This window comes from Coregonus clupeaformis, chromosome 15, assembly GCF_020615455.1.
Source record: "Coregonus clupeaformis isolate EN_2021a chromosome 15, ASM2061545v1, whole genome shotgun sequence".
Lineage (NCBI taxonomy): Eukaryota > Metazoa > Chordata > Actinopteri > Salmoniformes > Salmonidae > Coregonus > Coregonus clupeaformis.
This window is the reverse complement of record NC_059206.1, coordinates 58,862,197-58,882,683: the sequence shown is the minus strand read 5'-3', so window position 1 is coordinate 58,882,683 and position 20,487 is coordinate 58,862,197. Positions and strand designations below refer to the sequence as shown.

Below are 20,487 nucleotides of genomic sequence, written 5' to 3'. Positions count from 1 at the left end.
TAACTTTTCCCCAGCCTTACTGTAGTCCACGTTGCAGCTAGTGGCCAACCCAGCAAAAAGTCCTTCCAAATGTCTCTCACGTATTTCCACAGGTGCATATATCCAAAGGTGAGTATTTCCCAAAGGTAAGTATCTCCAAATCCTTATATTCCTCATGGAAGTGGACGTGCAGCACTCTTGTCCTCCAGAGAGCCCAGCTTGGAGACTGTGTCTCTTCCCTTCCCAAACCTTCAGCTCATCAGCTCCTGATTTGTTTCAGGTGCGTGGGAAGATTGGCCATAGAGGGTTGGAGTTCCCGACCATACCAGCAGATGGAGCCATAGCTGTCTGGGTTTGCAGCCATCTCAGGGGGATGTAACGTCCCTCCAGGACACAGCCTCTCGTGACATCACAATGTGTTAAAGGATGTGCCCAAACTGCCCACTTCACAAACACACAGTCTCCCGTCTCCCCAGCTGAACACCACCAGGCTCCACAGCCAGTCCCGGCCACATCAAAGACAATTGTCTCAGCCTCTCTGGCTGGAGGCAGCCGCTCATTCCCACACACAGGAACAGCCGCAGAACGTTGCGGTGGGAACGTTACAACAACGTGACAGAGATGTTGTGAGAATGTTGTTTTTGATGTGTGTGCAGGTCTGAAACTGTGGGATAGGAGAGCGCTGCTCAATTGATGTTGAGTCATGTACAGTCAGGGAGAACTGCAGTGCACCCAATGGCAGGGCTCAGCCTTAGTGGGCGTCTGTCTGAACGACATATTGTCTGAGAGGAGCAGAGGGGCAACCCATGGCATTCAGTCAACACATGGCAATCAATCGTCAGAGTGCTGCCTCAATCAGCACAGCACTTCTGAAGCAAAGAATACAGTATGCAGGAACATTCTGACTGACACAGATTTAACAGAGAGAGGAAAGACAGGAGAACAGACTGTTCTCTTAATGAAGAACAAAACTTGAGAAATTGTTGAAAAAAAGGGTTGCCAATTGTAGCTATGTAATAGGTTCTTGTCAGAGAGTGGACACAAGAGGCTCAAGAGCAGTTTGGTTGTGTTTGTTAATTGATCGAGTCAGGGTCCGTTTTTCCTTTTTTGACACAGATTGGGGCAGGCTATGTTTGTTTGGGTGGTTGCCCTGGCTACGAGCAGAAAGCTGTTGCGCTCTTGGCAGCTGTACAGGGAGTGTGCTCAGATGGTGTAAGTCAACAGAAAGAAAGAAAAGAGGGAGAGAGAGAGAAAAATGAGAGTGAAAGTACAACATAGGCTGGAGAGTGAAGAGCAGTCGAGACTGTCAGCAACAAAGGGAAGAGAAAAGCTTCCACTAATAGACTGACTGGTGAAACCTCTGTGTCTGTCTGTGTGTGTGTGTGTGTGTGTGTGTGTGTGTGTGTGTGTGTGTGTGAGAGAGAGAGGCCCATGGGTAGGAGGCAGCATTACGTCTGGGGAGCCCCTCTCTCTCCCAGGCAGGCTCAGGCAGGGCTAGCCTCCCACACTGCGAAGCAGAGCCGGAAACCAACTCAGCTGGTAGAACAATAGCTACCTCTGTCACCAGCACCAGGCCTGAGGGAACCTCCCCATTACCTCACTGTGTCGCTCTCTGCCCCAGTAACACCACAACAAACACCAACACACCACAGTAAAACTAAACTACTGTAGCATACCACAACACTGTTTCACGTTAAGATACAGTTCCATAGAGAATAATGCTGCCATCCAGTATCTGTATGTCCTCTTGCTCATAGGCTGACAGTAGGTGAATCTGTTCATACTAGCAGTGCTTGCACAACAGTGCTATCAGCAGTATCTGGCTGCATCAAAACAAAGATAGCCTTTCATGGAGGCATGCGGTTGTGCGTCTTGTGAGCTTAGATTCTGTGACTATTCTGAACGTGATGTCATATTTATTCTGCAATTTTGGAATATGATTCAAGCGAAGTAATTATACACAAATATGTTTGTTACTAAATAATTATTTAACTTAAGAAACGGTTGTGCACAAAACATGAAGTTAATATGAACCGTGTGGAAGGGCTTGAGGCAAGCGCGTGGGTGAGGCGGACATGGCCAGCCCAGCTCAGAGGCAGTGATCAGAGAGACCTCAGCCATAACCCCCATGGGGCGCCATAACGTTCCATAAGAATGTATCATTCTAAAGTTCCATTATATATAGCAGCCGATGAAGCAGTGACTCAGCAACTTCCATTTCCTGAGTAGTGGAAGCCAGGGACACTGTTGTTTGTGACTCTGTGATTCGCAACACAAGACCATTCCCACTACTCTATATATGGCTTGGAGTATTACCATACAAGTGTTTCTGGGGTAATGTACCTAGCACTCGCATGAGAAAGGTGTGTGTGCGTGTTAGGGCTGCACAATTAATCAAATTCACATCGAAATCCATATCGCAAAGATTCATATCGCATGCAATATTTTGAAACGCCACTCAAACGCGTCACAGACCAAGCCCGCCCCGTCAGTCAAGCAGCACAGTTCCTCCTCCTCGCTGTTAGATCCACTAAATGTTTGCATGCTGTTCTGTTAAGTCAAATGCTGTCAACAGATGGTTCCAAACAAGAATGATGCTGATGCTTTTAAATATACAGTGAGGGAAAAAAGTATTTGATCCCCTGCTGATTTTGTACGTTTGCCCACTGACAAAGAAATGATCCGTCTATAATTTTAATGGTAGGTTTATTTGAACAGTGAGAGACAGAATAACAACAAAAAAATCCAGAAAAACGCATGTCAAAAATGTTAGAAATTGATTTGCATTTTAATGAGGGAAATAAGTATTTGACCCCCTCTCAATCAGAAAGATTTCTGGCTCCCAGGTGTCTTGTATACAGGTAACGAGCTGAGATTAGGAGCACACTCTTAAAGGGAGTGCTCCTAATCTCAGCTTGTTACCTGTATAAAAGACACCTGTCCACAGAAGCAATCAATCAATCAGATTCCAAACTCTCCACCATGGCCAAGACCAAAGAGCTCTCCAAGGATGTCAGGGACAAGATTGTAGACCTACACAAGGCTGGAATGGGCTACAAGACCATCGCCAAGCAGCTTGGTGAGAAGGTGACAACAGTTGGTGTGATTATTCGCAAATGGAAGAAACACAAAAGAACTGTCAATCTCCCTCGGCCTGGGGCTCCATGCAAGATCTCACCTTGTGGAGTTGCAATGATCATGAGAACGGTGAGGAATCAGCCCAGAACTAGACGGGAGGATCTTGTCAATGATCTCAAGGCAGCTGGGACCATAGTCACCAAGAAAACAATTGGTAACACACTATGCCGTGAAGGACTGAAATCCTGCAGTGCCCGCAAGGTCCCCCTGCTCAAGAAAGCACATATACATGCCCGTCTGAAGTTTGCCAATGAACATCTGAATGATTCAGAGGAGAACTGGGTGAAAGTGTTGTGGTCAGATGAGACCAAAATTGAGCTCTTTGGCATCAACTCAACTCGCCGTGTTTGGAGGAGGAGGAATGCTTTCTATGACCCCAAGAACACCATCCCCACCATCAAACATGGAGGTGGAAACATTATGCTTTGGGGGTGTTTTTCTGCTAAGGGGACAGGACAACTTCACCGCATCAAAGGGACGATGGACGGGGCCATGTACCGTCAAATCTTGAGTGAGAACCTCCTTCCCTCAGCCAGGGCATATAAAATGGGTCGTGGGTGGGTATTCCAGCATGACAATGACCCAAAACACACGGCCAAGGCAACAAAGGAGTGGCTCAAGAAGAAGCACATTAAGGTCCTGGAGTGGCCTAGCCAGTCTCCAGACCTTAATCCCATAGAAAATCTGTGGATGGAGCTGAAGGTTCGAGTTGCCAAACGTCAGCCTCGAAACCTTAATGACTTGGAGAAGATCTGCAAAGAGGAGTGGGACAAAATCTTTCCTGAGATGTGTGCAAACCTGGTGGCCAACTACAAGAAACGTCTGACCTCTGTGATTGCCAACAAGGGTTTTGCCACCAAGTACTAAATCATGTTTTGCAGAGGGGTCAAATACTTATTTCCCTCATTAAAATGCAAATCAATTTATAACATTTTTGGCATGCGTTTTTCTGGATGTTTTTGTTGTTATTCCGTCTCTCACTGTTCAAATAAACCTACCATTAAAATTATAGACTGATCATTTCTTTGTCAGTGGGCAAACGTACAAAATCAGCAGGGGATCAAATACTTTTTTCCCCTCACTGTAAATCATTCTATTTCTACGATTCCAACAGTTCACCCAAGTGTTTTGATCTAGGCCCTATATCGCAAGTCAAATCACAATATTTGGTAAAAAAAGAAAAAATTGCAATTTGATTTTTTGCCCATATTTTGCAGCCCTAGTGTACATAGCTCGAGAAGGACTTTAATGCCACTTGAATAGGAGATTCACTATTTCTATACATTCTCACACTAGAGGAGAGCCATAATACTCTACAGAATGTTTTCAAAAATGATTGAACACTTTCATTGCCTTTCGGATTCCATACATATAGACTGGTATAAAGAGCGGATGTCCCATATTAATAGCAGCATAGCGGTGAAGCCCAGTCTGTGTCTATAGAGCAGAAAACCATTCACCCCCTGTGTGGAGTCTGAGGCTACGGGCAGGACAGTGACGTCATCTCTCTTCTTGACCAGCCGGTTACACACCACCAGGGTAACCAGGGAGATCACAAACACCCCCAGGTCAGGGGTCAGCAGATGCACCACACTCCACACGTCATCCAGGGGCAGCCTAGAAGACAGAGCCACATGCAGGGGTCAAAGGTCATCAAAGAACTACAAGTGTACATTCTCACACACATACAACAAAGACAATAAAGAACAAACAGAAATAACAAAAAGAGATGTAAGAGTGAACATACTGCAGATAACAGTAACTGATCTCCACACAGTTCAGAGAGGGATGATCCTCAGTGACAAGATACACAGACACAATGTGCTTTTTCCAAACATTCCTCACATACCTGGATACACCAACATGCCTCGATAGCGTCTCCCACAAGCTACCTGTAAAGACAGAGAGTGTTAGGACTACCAACTCTCCCCAGGCCACTCGGTCTCTGCCATGGAGTGTTGTTTAGGGGCAGGAAAGGTCATACCAGGTCTAGACTCTAGAGAAAAACTACAACATAGCATACAGCTGCAGCTACCATAGATGTTCCCATGAGCCTCCAGTATTACTAGGAGTAAGCCAATGTGTCGGTATTTGAATGGGTTTGTGAGGAGCCCAGGCATGGACAGACTGAAGCTGGAGTCAGCATGGTGGACTAAGTCACATGGTCCAGAGAAGAAAATAATATGACATCAAAGAATACTGCTTTAGCTATTAAAGCTCCTTGAGGACATGTTTATTGGGGCAGGCCAAAATAAGTCCAGACCACAAAATAAAATCCACATATTCTACAGTCAGAAGGTTGTAAGCATGGAGCATTCACAAGCATCCCTGATAGTATTCCACGCTGGTGGCTAATGACAGAGTAATAGACTGAGCGGGAAGAGAGCTGGACTTAACATGTCCAAATAAATCAGAGGTAGAAGCTATGATTTCATGGAGTTTCTTTAGTCTAAGTCAAGGGTGTCAAACTCATTCCATGGAGGGCCTAGTGTCTGCTGGTTCTGGGTTTTTCCTTTCAATGAAGACCTAGACAACCAGGTGAGGGGAGTTCCTTACTAATCAGTGACCTTAATTCATCAATCAAGTACAAGGGAGGAGCGAAAACCCGCAGACACTCGACCCTGGAATGAGTTTGACACGTGGTCTCAGTGATTCATTTAACCTAAACAAGCCACTTATGAATGGCACAGGCCATTGTTTAGAAATGCTGACTGAAAATATGACAACGAAATAGCCTTTGGCAAAGACGTCTATATTCACTCACAGTTGTGTCCCAGTGCATGGTCCAGGTCAGGGATAGTGTACAGACAGATCTGGAAGGAGACATGGGCTAGCAGGAAGAGAAGACTGGTGCAGAACAGAGCCTTGATGAAGCGTCCAGTATGTCCTGGAGAAAAGAGAGAGATGGAGTTAGAGGAGGGGAATGGGGGGACAATGTAGAATATGAAAGGGAAGATAACATAACAATCAGTTCCTCCCATCCCTCAGGTAAAATAGGTTCAGGAAATAGCAGGGTGCACAGTACTGACAGTTTTCCAAGGACTTGTCCTGATCTGACTCAACATCCTCAACACCATCCCACCTTCAACTGATGCTTCATTTTCCACCAGTCAGAACACATACTGAGACCATGGAGGCACTAGTAATCACAGCAGTGTGTTTATAGTCTAAACAGGAATTGCTTGTAACAGTTAATTGCCCGTTTTAAAACAAAATGGGAACATTAGACTATTATCAAGCCTGTGGATGGCATTGAGGTACTGCCCGTGCCAAACTGTGCTGCTGACCATAAAATGCCCCCTTGCCCGCTCTAGCCCCGAATCCCCACCTCCTCGCCACAGGCTTGTGTGAGGCAGCTTTGATTGGTCTCCTCATAAAGCTGTCAGCTCCCATTGGTGGTGTAAAATGGGCCACTTAAGACACAGGCACAAACTCCCAGTGTAGTGAACGAATGCTGCAGGTCCCTGTGGAATCCTGGGGGATTTTCCTTTATAGGCGTTGACTGGCTCAAGAAAATTAGCAGCTACAACAAGTCAGTGTTAGGGGACGAGCTTAGGGCTTTGATTGTGTTTTATAGGGCTGTTTTTCTCTGTCGCCTGCAGGGCGAAGGGTAGTTTAATGGCTCAGTGCTGCTCTACCACCCCCTCAATTACAGCAGACAGGAGGTTAGGTATTGCATTTACAGGCTTATCCCTGATCCCAGATTTAGGTTTATTCCACGTACACCAATTTACATTTATGACTAATACTAGACCTGAGGATGAAAATAGTATTCAACGTGGCATTGCTAGCTAGATGTAGTACACCAGAGCAGTGAGAGAGTATTATTCATGAACCTGGTTTCTGAGCATCATCATCCTTTTAAATCATTTAATGCCCAGTGAACCATTCACATTTGATTTCACGTGCCCCCTGTCAGTGATGTGATGTGAACTTTGTGAAAAGGTTAAGATTATGAATTTTTTCCCCCTCTCCAATTGTGCAGGATCAAGATCCATCACAGCCACTCTCTGTGTTGGACATGTTTATCTTTCCATGTATGAGACGGAAGGAAAAAGAGAGAGACGTGACAGGGCTGATAAATGTCAGACACGCCTGCCGTAACCCCCAGTGGACACACGTCACACATGCTAATAACGTCTCCGTGTGTGTTTTGGAAAAGAAGGGATCCGTCCAAGAGAGGAGTAAATAATATAGGAGGCGTTGTACACAGCCAAGACCCCCTGTTGAAGATGAGGTCACCCTGACTTACTGCAGACAGCTCTACTCAACTGCTGCTACCCAAACCCCTGCACATAAGCTCCACTGTCTCCAAGTGTGTGTGTGTTTAAGTTAAGTTCACTGCGCTGTCTTCCCTCTTTACATTTAAGTCATTTAGCAGACGCTCTTATCCAGTGTGACTTACAGTTAGTGAGTGCATACATTATTATTATTATTATTTTTCATACTGGCCCCCATGGGAATCGAACCAACAACCGTTGGCGTTGCAAGCACCATGCTCTACCAACTGAGCTACACGGGGCCCTCTTCAACCACCCGGCTCTCTACCCCTGCTACTGGAAAATCATGATGTCATTGCCTCTTTAAAACTCAACTCCAAATCAAATTCTGTAACTGCCTTGCTAATATTCTGCATGTATCCTGTGTCACAGTATAGTTCAAGGCTATTGAGTCCATCCCTCTCCTGTAGGACCTGAAGGGCTATAAGTAGAACCTATCATAGTTCTTTGCAGGGTCATCATGAAGATATCCATCTACAACATTCCTACGTTACATTACTCATGACTGTCAGCTAGAGTAACATGACCTCTAAAACATCAAAAAAAATATGCACGCCTAGACCCACTTACCTGCATTTACACTGTCATTGCACACCACTCATGCACTCTGCACCGTAATCTAAGTTTTGGGGTAGTTTCCTATTCTAAGAGATAAAGTAGGAATGGAATGTGGAGGTGCATTCCAGTGTCTTAAAACAAGGCCAGAGGGAGACAGCTCCTCATAGGGAACCAGAGCATGGTGTGTAGTGTTCTTTCCAGAGCAGGTTTCATATGATGGAGATCTCTCTGAGGAGAGACCAGCACAGCCACCAATGTGGTGATGACATCTGAGACCTGCCATCACTATTCTTAAGTACTATCAAGACATAACTCAACACAAACATGATATTAAAATCTTCATACCAGGGATAGCATGACATGACAGCCAATGACAATCATTGCAATCATGGCCTCATCATCTCTCATTAGATAGTGAACTATCTGGGAAGGTCTGGTTTTGGATCTGAGTGGGGGCAGCAGTGTTCTTGGTGAAAGCCAGAGGTGAGCAGAGGCCACTGGGTAGTGTAGTTCACTACAGGGAGATCAAACCCTAAATCTGTGAATTGCAGGACCTTTTCTAGGCCATGTTTGCCTTTTCTAGTTTGTATTTTCAGAGACAGGCAGAAATTTGCTCTGGTGACGTCTGTAAAAAAAAATGTTTCAGCGGGCGCCCTCTTTCCCCACTCACCCTGGTGTTGTATGTGTCGTAAAACCTCAACTAAAATCTGCAATCTGGGGTGACATTACTCGATTTTCCATGAAACAGGATAATTTGGAGGAATTCTCAATTGTACGAGTGTAGCTCTGAACATTGTTTTAACAAGTCTTGTGACTGTAGTGCACCTGACATGGAGGGGTGCAGCAGAGTTTCTGGGCCCGGGTTAGAGTGGAAAGAAGAACAGTGCATGTTAAAGAGCAGGACATTATGTTTAATACTCAGGCCGCTAAAGAGCCACATAACTTTCACAGTTTGCTCTGCAGTTGTTGGCTTTATTTATTCTTATACACTATTTAGACTGAGGGGAGATGGAATAATAGTTCCAAAATTACTCTTTCACAAGTCGAAAACAGAACCTAATTGAGTTTCATCCCTGAGAAATGAGCCGACTCCTGCCAGGCACTCTGAGCGATACTGTGCTCTGTTTGTTTTCATTCGCTAAAAAACCCAATGTATTTTCTTTAATTCAATTTACCTCATTTGTAAAGCGGGAGCTTTCCAAAAAGAGGACCTCAGGCATACCGGCTTATTTTTCCAGCGCATCGTAAAAGGCTGGTTTAGCTGGCCAGTGTAAACAGTGCTGTTATGGAGAGGGGTCCACAGGGCCAGCCTCCGGACACAACAGTCCAGGGTACAGAGGGCGTGGTGGTTCAACGAGGCCACTGTGGGCCTGTTAAGAAAGCTATGTTCTGATGATTATTCCCTATTGGAATTTGGCCTTTAGGTACTCTCTTTAATGCTAGAGGTCACCGTAAAGCAGGTCTTAGTAACTGGTATCTGGGCCCTTGAGCCATAACAATCAGCCATGGGTGTCCTTAAGCGATTAAGATGTTTCAAATGTATAGTCTATTCTACCCCAAGGTCTCAGCCTTGATTTAATGCTTTGGCACCAGGCACGGAAGGGTGAAACAGCGAACAGATAAGGCAAGAGTATTTAATTCTGCCCTCCCCTCTGGAGTGGGAGAGATTTGCTGCGAACCTCTTAGAGTAATGTCTTCCTATATGCATGTCTGTCTGTCTGTTAAACATAGAAGTTGTTCGCCTTGTATTATGCATCACGCATGTCTCCACACCTTGACCGGTTTTCAATTCCTAACACCATCCACTGACTGGAAACACACACACTGCATCTCTGGCTTACACCACCCGTACTGTACTGCTAAAATATTAGAGTGAGAGAACACACTGACCCTGCTAGTTGGTCTGCTTACTAGAGGGATCTCATTCACATGTTCTATGTGTGTAAACTCATTACACTAAAAGGTACATTTGTTTAAAAACTTCTACCAATCAGCAACAATAGTCAGCAACCTGAAGAAACAGCTACCCGACAGTAAACAAAAATGACTGAAAACACTGACATTTATTTATGTTTTGTTGTTTTGCATTACATTTGGATCGTACACCATGTCCTGCTGCCTACGCTTATCTGTGCTGTTCTCTGACATCCTGTCCTGTCGCAGGGCTGCGTTGGTGTGAGAAAAGCTGGCGTTTGCGTAAGAAGACTCTGCTGAAATAACAGTGGCGTGTGGAATCCCAGTTCCTGTTGGGAGCGGAGGAGCGGAGGGCACATAGCAGGCACGCCTCTGGGAAAAGCTCCTCTCTGGCCCCATGGCCTCTCACTCTCAGGCCACTGATCTAACCAAGAGAAACAACCAACCAGGGGTCCACAGACCCTCACTCCTCCCACCAGGGTTGGGGTCAATTCCATTTAAATTCAAAATGTTCCTCATTGAAAAGCATTGAAGACAACTGGAATTGAAATGGAATTGACCCCACCCCTGCCTCCCACATAACTCCCAGCAGCAGTGGAGGCTGCTGAGGGGAGGACGGCTCATAATAATGTCTGGACTCGAGTGTAATGGCTGGAATGGAGTGAATGGAATGGTATCAAACAGATGAAAACCATGTGTTTCATACCATTCCATTCCAGTCAATATTATGAGCCGTCCTCCCCTCAGCAGCCTCCACTGCCTAGCAGGTAAAGGAAAGGAAGGGTCAGACTGGGCAAATATCCATAATATAGCCAATATGTTTGTAGGTGTACTTTACATGCCATTTAATGAAGATAGTAATGTAACTTGCTTTCATTATTAAAATGATTTACAGGTTGACATGATTTGTGATGAAATATACAGTCTCTTTTCAGTGCACACTAGCAGTATATTGTTTTGCTCCATGTGGCGGTGGACAGATACCTTACATACTGATGCTAGTTCTCTCTCATTATTCAAAATGCCGGACTCTATTTTCATTGGCTAAACCTGCTCCATTTCTCCAGATAGGCCTATTGAGAGTGGTCTCATATTTGTCTGAGAACAAACAGCTGTCTTGTCTAATATATCAGCATTGGAACAGAAATAATCTGAAATCAGCTGCAAACTTGTTGTCAACTGCACTTACGGCCCTTCCCACAGTCTATTCTCTGCCCAGTTTAAGCTGTGGTCGGCCTTGAGTACTCATTTAGGGAGGCCTGGCCTGGTGTGCATTTCCCTCACACCCTCTCATTTATCAGCATGACAGTCAGTGACAGTTGGGCTTTGGGGCCTTTCAAAGCCACACGATGCCTTCCTCAACAAAAAACACACAAAACAAAAACCAGAGGGGACATTCATTCCTCCATGTCTCAAACTGCTGTTTCACTGGCGACAGGAAAGCTGTGGATATGGACGTGGTCTCAACAGCGGTGCCTCAGGAAGGGATGTTGTAGAGCCCCTGCAGGTGTGAATAGAATACACAGGGGAAGAGATTTGATGCAACACCCTGCGAGCGTTGGACCTGAATACCAGTGAATAAATCCCCTATTATTTTCCTAAATTGGGAACAGTGTAACCCAGCAGGCTCCAGACAGGTGCTCAATATTTGTCCTTTTGCTTATCAGCTCTGGGGAAACGACAGTGTGTCCAGATTGTACAATACGGGGGATTTAGATAATGGGGAGCGAGCAATGGAACATAGTCTTTTGAAGGAAATGTCAAACACAGTGTATCAGGTTATATGGATTTGGGCTGGGGAGGAGCTGAAAGGGACTATTAAGGCTTACCACAGTCCTCTCTGTCAGTGGCCTCAATGAATCCAATGATACCTTGGTGAGATCCACTTAATTGAGTCTTAGCTTATGTTACTGAATGAATGACAACAATATGGGATCGATTCAATAACACAAAAGGGGAAAGCAAGAGCGCACATGCATGTGGTAGCCTGTATTAATTGTAATGTGTATAGAATAAGCTTCCTCTCAGTCTTCCTCTCAGTCACTGGAAACAGTCATCATTTCCTTCCAGACAGGCCAGAGCATCTATAACCAGGTCAGGTCTCAGGGCAGTATGACATAAGACAACAACTCCTTTAACCCGCTAATCCACAGAGGAAATTGTGACCATGGCTACTCTCAACCCTAATATGTCCCATGCTCCACCAAATTCATGGAGGGTGAGATTACATTTTCCCTGGAAAGGAGGAGCATGTGGAGGTGAGGCGGAGGGGGTCGTTTCTGCTTGACGTCTCCAGAATCCTCCTGGTTCATCCATCTGCCTCCATGATTACATGCATCTGGTCCTCCCATGGCAGCCCAGACCAAGAAATGTGCTGATAATTGGAGGCAGGGAACGATTCAAGATGGTTTTCATTAAAACCGTTAATCCTATTCTCTGTCAGGCTTCATTTTATAAGAGGCTGGCAGACTCTGGGATTTTCCTTCAGGGAATCACTTCCACCAGCGAGTCCCCCTGAAATAAACCTCTCACCATTTACACATACTCAGTTCCCCCAGAAATAGTCATGTGACCCCGCACAGCTTATCATGCTCAGATTTCCCCCGTTTTCCCTCTAAAAGAAACGTAGTTATTGAACCTAACAGCACTGAGATGGAATAGTATTAAACGCAGCTTGTTCATATAATCTCCCATCCTTTCATCGATGGAAAAAAAATAACAAAGGAGAGAGAATGGGAGAATTCAACTGTTTTAATGATCTATAATTAGCGTGCTTCCGGTTCTGTGTTTATTTTACAGAGGCGGCAGGAACGGGGTCTGATTCACTGTAGACCTTATCACTAGTACAGGAACTGATAGCGCCCATTGGCTCTCAGGAGCGTGAGCCAGTTGATATGTTAGATAAACAAGCCTCTGGGGGTTAAGGCTGGGTGCAGGGTGTGTGTGCTTATCTGTGGTGTTAAAAATCAGTACCATTTCTATTGTTCGGTCTACAGCAGCCATAGATCACTAAACTGCTACCACAGACAGGGATGTGGGTGGAGGATATGGGAAGGATGTGGAAAGAGCGGATTTTCCAGACCTGAAATAATATCCACTGTTTATTGGTATTTGATTAAGAGCACACCAGGAGATTCGTCTGTCTAAAATAGAGCAATATTTATGTTGAGTCAATCAATGAAACCACTTGGGCTTTGCTGAGCAAGAGCAGAGGCGGCAAAATAATCAAGCTGTCAGGAGGAGGTTAGCTCTATAGTTCTGTATACCCTCTTTACTATAGAATAAGGACATCATTGAGCAGTAGGTTTGTGCTGCTGACATAATTCTTTGTACACCTCTGAAAAACAACATCTGCTGTGTTTTTATCATGTCTGCAGGAGATTAACGCCGATTGTAACTAAGTACTGTGAAATCAGAACTTTATATTGAGGGAATACTGAGGGAAAACACTGCACCATCAAATCATGAGAAGATAGAGATAGAAAAACTCTCAAACATGAAGCGAGAAATCCCTGTAATACAGCCTCTCAACAGGAGTGTATTGTGGGTAATCAAGTTTGGCTTCCAGAGCAAAGTCGAGAATAAGAGGTTTCTGCATTTTTCATATTAATTCCTGTTTCGTTGCCATCGCATATTACTGACCATTAGGTTTTTCACTTTACACATTAATATCATAACAGGGGTAGACCACGTAACTATAGCTATTTCTCTGCAAATTAGTTTTTATTCATAAACAGACCACACATTTTTACATAGAAATACAAACATAGATTATTCACACCCTGACCAAACTGGCTAGAGTTATATAGGCCAGGGCGTGACAGTACCCCCAAAGGTGCGGACTCCGGCCGCACAAACTTGACTGAATAGGGGAGGGTCCGGGTGGGCTTCCAGCCTCGGTGGTGGCTCCGGCTCCGGAGTAGAGCCGCTGACCGGAGCTGGATCAGGCACCGGTGGAGCGGACTGCTCTGGCTCCAGTGTGGAGCCGCTGACCGGAGCTGGATCAGGCACCGTGGAGCGGACTGCTCTGGCCCGAGTGGAGCCGCTGACCGGTGGAACGGCACGGACCGTGCCGACTGGCGACGCACCCCACTGGCTTGGCGAGCAGGAACAGGCCGGGCGGACTGGCGACGCGCACCACTGGCTTGGTACGGGAACAGGCCGGGCCGACTGGCGACGCGCACCACTGGCTTGGTACGAGGAGCAGGAACAGGCCGGGCCGGACTGGCGACGCAGCACCACTGGCTTGGTGCGAGGAGCAGGAACAGGCCGGGCCAGACTGGCGACGCGCACCACTGGCTTGGTGCGAGGAGCAGGAACAGGCCGGGCCGGAATGGCGACAGGCACCACTGGCTTGGTGCAGGGAGCAGGAACAGGCCGGGCCAGACTGGGAACACGCACCACTGGCTTGGTGCGGGGAGCAGGAACAGGCCGGGCCAGACTGGGAACACGCACCACTGACTTGGTGCGGAGAGCAGGTACGGGGCGTACCGGACTGGGAACTCCGTCCTTTACACTCCGCGCCCCGTCCTCCTCCAGTGAGGACTCCTCCTTGAGCCCCCACGAGTGCAGTGGTCGAGGCTCCTCTCTGTCGCTCCCCGACCACCCTTTTAGCCCCCCAAAAAAATTATTGGGGCTGTCTCTCCACCCTGATCCCTTTCAGGGCCTCCATCTGCCTTGCCAGATCCTCTCTTATCTCCTGCCAGGTCCATCCTCTCTGCTCCTCCTGGGCACGCTGCTTGGTCCATTGGTGGTGGGTTTTTCTGTCCCGATCATTCATACACGGGACGGACCAAGACGCAGCGTGAAATGCATCCATGTTTATTGAACTGAATAAACATACAAAAACAACAAAACGTGACGTCGGAAGGCTAACACTAACAAGCCACACTAACCGAACACAAACAAAAACCCACAACACAGGCAGGAAAACTGGCTGCCTAAGTATGATCCCCAATCAGAGACAACGAGCGACAGCTGCCTCTGATTGGGAACCAAACCCGGCCAAACATAGAAATACAAACATAGATTATTCACACCCTGACCAAACTAGCTAGCGTTATATAGGCCAGGGCGTGACATTTACACATAAAAGTAATCAGGAAATAGAACTTGAGCTTGGGTGGCCCTGTGTGTTATAGTCAAAAGGCCCAAATTCAATCACTCTTTAAAGGGGTAATCCGGAGTTTAAAAAATTACAAAGTGGGTACCCCACCACTTGTTTTGGTAAACAGCTGAGGGATGGTGCTTGAGAAATATAACCACTCTCAAATTAATAGACAGCTATGGATGCCAGGACTGACCTGGCCATCAATGAGATCAAAATGATAGTTTTAACCATGTTTGTTTACATTGACTTTGTTTACAAACATTGGAGTAAAACAAGCTTATACTTTTATTCTTTATTTTTACTATTTTCTACATTGTAGAATAATAGTGAAGACATCAAAACTATGAAATAACACATATGTAATCAAGCAGTAACCAAAAAAGTGTTAAACAAATCCAAATATATTTATATTTAATTCTTCAAAGTAGCCACCCTTTGCCCTGATGACAGCTTCACACTCTTGGCATTCTCTCAACCAGCTCTAGTAGTCACCTGGAATGCATTTCAATTAACAGGTGTGCCTTGTTAAAAGTTATTTGTAATTTCTTTCTTCTTTGTTTAGCAATCAGTTGTTAAGTAGGGGTGGTATACAGAGATAGCCCTATTTGGTAAAAGACCAAGTCCATATTATGCAAAACACTCAATAGCAAAAGACGACGTCCATCATTACTTTAAGACATTAAGGTCAGTCAATACGGAAAATGTCAAGAACTTTGAAAGTTTCTTCAAGTGCAGTTGCACAAACCATCAAGCGCTATGATGAAACTGGCTCTCATGACTGCCACAGGAAAGGAAGACCCAGAGTTACCTCTGCTGCAGAGGATAAGTTCATTAGTTACCAGCCTCAGAAAATCGGCAATTAACTGCACCTCAAATTGCAGCCCAAGTAAATGCTTCACAGAGTTCAAGTAAGACATCTCAACATCAACTGTTCAGAGAAGAATCAGGCCTTAATGGTCGAATTGCTGCAAAGAAACCACTACTAAAGGACACCAATAAGAAGAAGAGACTTGCTTGGGCCAAGAAACACGAGCAATGGACATTAGACCGGTGGAAATCTGTCCTTTGGTCTGATGAGTCTAAATGTGAGATTTTTTGTTCCAACCGCCGTGTCTTTGTGAGACACAGAGTAGGTGAACGGATGATCTCCGCATGTGTGGTTCCCACCGTGAAGCATGGACGAGGAGGTGTGATGGTGCTTTGCTGGTGACACTGTCTGTGATTTATTTAGAATTCAAGGCACACTTAACCAGCATGGCTATTTGAAGAATCTCAAAAATAAAATATATTTTGATTTGTTTAACACTTTTTTGATTACTTCATGATTCCATATGTGTTATTTCATAATTTTGATGTCTTCACTATTATTCTACAATGTAGGAAATAGTCAAAATAAAGAAAAACCCTGGAATGAGTAGGCGTGTCCAAACTTTTGCCTGGTACTGTATATAATTAATTTAACAGTCCAAAAATTTATGTAGCAACTGCTGATTGGTCCTTTTAAAGGCTGTCTGTCTGTTTGTCAGTCCATACATTTGACATGAGATATTCATAATATTCAACACCTCCATTCAGCGCAAGTGCATTATTTGGGCAATATCAAAGGGAGCTGGTTTAGTCACCTGCTGTGTGTTTTGGCAGGCCCAGGCCCCAGGCTCTCACTCAAGACCCAGACAAAGCTGGATGTTAAGCCCTCTGTAAGTGCCTGTCTACCTGCCTGGCTAACCTGGCATCATCCTGACACTGCCCAGCCCAGTGGACACACAGAGGAAATGAGAGAGGGCAAAGCAAAGCCACACACCTCAATCTAATCCATGGTTTAACATTACACAACACCCACAAACATCACCCCCAGCGGTCTAATTGAGATTATAAACCAGGTAGTTTGGATACTGGATGCTGATTGGTTAAAACAGCATTTAGCCGTGTGTATGTGAGATCATATACAGACGTTTATCCTTTTCACCTTTATCGTCACGTCGATAAAACTGCTAAATCAACAATAGCTCAACATGCAAATGTAGAAAATAAGTGTTTAGATTAACTTGAGAGAAACCGAAATGAAAATAACATCGTGAAACAAACAAAGTGGGCACTTACCTGCTTCAGTGACTGGTGTGTGGAAAAGGGATACATTGTGAGTTTGGGAATACAACAAAAACGGAGCTGAGTGTCATTCTACGGGACTTGTATGGTTCAGTGAGAAACATGAATGGCGAAGAATATGGGATTAGCAGCTACACTGGACTCAAGGCTGGTTTGAACCGACATATCAACGACCCCCCGTCTCAGTCTGGCATTGAGTATACAGAAAGACACAGAATTCACAACGAGCAACAATGTGTCTGTCGGCGTAATTAAAAAGTTGAGGAAAGAGGGGCGTGACAAAGCTGCCCACCAGTGAACGGCTACATATGGTATGTAACTGTTATCTAGCTAAATCATTCTAATGTACCCTGACAATATAACTGGTAGCTATATAGGCCTAACTATTAGCTAACGTTATTTTGTCTTATGTTTCAGGTACACAAAAGAGCCGATGGGAGTGAACACCCTCGCAACAATGCTGCCAAAGATCTGCAAAATAGCTGGCCCGTCGCAGATTTACACAAACCACTGCCTTCGAACCACCATGATCCAGAAACTGTCGGATGACAGAGGCATGAGAAATACTGTATGTCAGAGGACACAGATTCGAAAACTCTCTTCAAAGTTACTGGAGGCCAAATCTGGAAGCGAGGAAGCGGTGGAACACTATTCTCTCTGACAACACAGCAGCAGCTCCCCCAGTTAAAAGAACGGCATCCATTTCCAGCAGCGTGGAGCCAACAAACGACAACATGGGCAAGCCAACAACAAACGTTAACATGGGTCAATTTTTCTATTCGTGCACAATAAATGGTAACATTCAGATCAACATTAATAAATAATTGGCATGTGTTAGTCACTCTAGAAGTGGCGCTAAGCTCGGTTTTTGCATACATTTAATGTAAGCTTGCTACCTAGCCTGTGGTTGTTGCATAGCAACCAGTCTAGCAACGAGTATTTTGTCCGGACTACTTTTTCTGGCGGAATCTATTTATTATGAATTTATTTATTAAAGCAACATTTTCAATTTAGTTGTGTAGTTCCTTGCCTTACTGTGTTGGCAACCAGTTTATAAAAGCAATAAGGCACCTCGGGGGTTAGTGGTATATGGCCAATATACCACGGCTTAGGGCTGTATCCAGGCACTTCGCGTTGCGTTGTGCGTAAGAACAGCCCTTAGCCGTGGTATATTGGCCATTTACCACACCCCCTCTGGCCTTATAGCTTAAATAGCTGAGAGAAAAAACCAATCACTTATAAACCCCCAAATATCCTGTATTTACTGGAGGGTATCAGAGTTGCAGCCCAGTCCTCATAGGTTTGGTGGTAAAATATAGATTGAAGTTAGTGGTTAAGATTTTGCCATGTAATTTACGGAAGCTGTCTGTCTGAAACAAACTCCAATACAGATGCTGTGGTATGTATGAGGATGTGAACCATGCTCTGAAAGCCTGTTTCATTGTTTCATCATTCATGTTTTGTCCGGCTCTTCTGTTATATTGCACAACTTCCAAACATTGCACCATTTGATCAACGTCAATGCTGCGGTGAGAGATCTTGGCGTTCCCACTTACAACCACACCTACCCACCCACACCTGAAACTACAAAACAAGCAGGAGTTGCCAAATGAAGGGAAGGATTGGCGTGTCGTCTTACCTCGTAGTGTGTGTTTGTTAGGCCACAGGAACCATGGCAGTAGCAGCAGGTAGAGCAGGTAGACCAGAGACAGACCATTGTAGCGAAACAGGCAGGCTGGGGACACACAGAGGGACACAGAGGTCAGAGGACAGGCACAACACAGACAAACATTACAGTCAATGACTACTACACAGCAATATTTCTGAGTGGTTGAATGATCTAGGTACAAATCTGTGAATTGAGGTCATCAACAAGTCTCCCTGACACCCTCTGACCCTTGTATTGGTTTGTAACCGCATGCCTCACACAACCACACACACCTCCCTTACTGGAAAACAGTGGAACATCTAATGAGTTTACATACAGGCAGGGCTCTCTCCTGTCCCTGTGAAAGTTGCAGGGCTGGACTGTGTGAACAGTAACACAGTGCTGGATGGCAAGCCAACCGTGGCCTGCTCTGCACTAAATATTGCTTTAATAATGCTGATTGATTATTATTATGCTGATATTACACCAGACCCTGTGATTATCCAGGCATAAGCTTGTTACTCAGCCTGTGTTCAGTGAACTAGCTAGCTGCTGGTCATTTGAGCGGCTGCCAGGGGACACGAGGGCTTTCCAGGGCTGCCTTCACACCCCCTCTTCTCTCTCCTCTTCCCAGCTGAGCTCTGAGACTGGAAGGGGGAGCTGGGAGCCCAGAGCTCTGATCCCCTGTGCTGTGCTCTGCCCCTTGGGCTCTGGATCCTAACCAGGCCTTTTTTTATTTTTTTATTTCACCTTTATTTAACCAGGTAAACCAGTTGAGAACAAGTTCTCATTTACAACTGCGACCTGGCCAAGATAAAGCAAAGCAGTGCGATAAAAACAACAACACAGAGCTACATATGGGGTAAAACAAAACAAAGTCAAAAATACAACAGAAATACATATATATACAGTGTGTGCAAATGTAGCAAGTTATGGAGGTAAGGCAATAAATAGGCTATAGTGCAAAAATAATTACAATTAGTATTAACACTGGAATGATAGATGTGCAAGAGATGATGTGCAAATAGAGATACTGGGGTACAAATGAGCAAAATAAATAACAATATAGGGATGAGGTAGTTGGGCGGGCTAATTTCAGATGGGCTGTGTACAGGTGCAGTGATCGGTAAGGTGCTCTGACAACTGATGCTTAAAGTTAGTGAGGGAGATAAGTGTCTCCAGCTTCAGAGATTTTTGCAATTTGTTCCAGTCATTGGCAGCAGAGAACTGGAAGGAATTGCGGCCAAAAGAGGTGTTGGCTTTGGGGATGACCAGTGAGATATACCTGCTGGAGCGCAGACTACGGGTGGGTGTTGCTATGGTGACCAATGAGCTAAGATAAGGCGGGGATTTGCCTAGCAGTGATTTATAGATGGCCTGGAGCCAGTGGGTTTGGCGACGAATATGTAGTGAGGACCAGCCAACAAGAGCGTACAGGTCACAGTGGTGGGTATTATATGGGGCTTTGGAGACAAAACGGATGGCACTGTGATAGACTACATCCAATTTGCTGAGTAGAGTGTTGGAGGCTATTTTGTAAATGACATCGCCGAAGTCAAGGATCGGTAGGATAGTCAGTTTTACGAGGGCATGTTTGGCAGCATGAGTGAAGGGAGGCTTTGTTGCGAAATAGGAAACCAATTCTAGATTTAACTTTGGATTGGAGATTCTTAATGTGAGTCTGGAAGGAGAGTTTACAGTCTAACCAGACACCTAGATATTTGTAGTTGTCCACATACTCTAGGTCAGACCCG

The 20,487-nt window shown here is 45.2% G+C and overlaps 1 protein-coding gene across 1 annotated transcript in view; it reads right to left on the bottom strand.

Annotated features, from left to right (window-relative positions):
• The window catches only part of piezo1 (piezo-type mechanosensitive ion channel component 1), a 69,678-nt gene that overhangs the window by 25,828 nt on the left and 23,363 nt on the right, over positions 1 to 20,487 (bottom strand). The window contains 4 exon segments of the mRNA XM_045225457.1: positions 4,578 to 4,734; positions 4,967 to 5,009; positions 5,882 to 6,004; positions 18,725 to 18,820. Coding sequence (XP_045081392.1) covers positions 4,578 to 4,734; positions 4,967 to 5,009; positions 5,882 to 6,004; positions 18,725 to 18,820 — 419 coding nt within the window.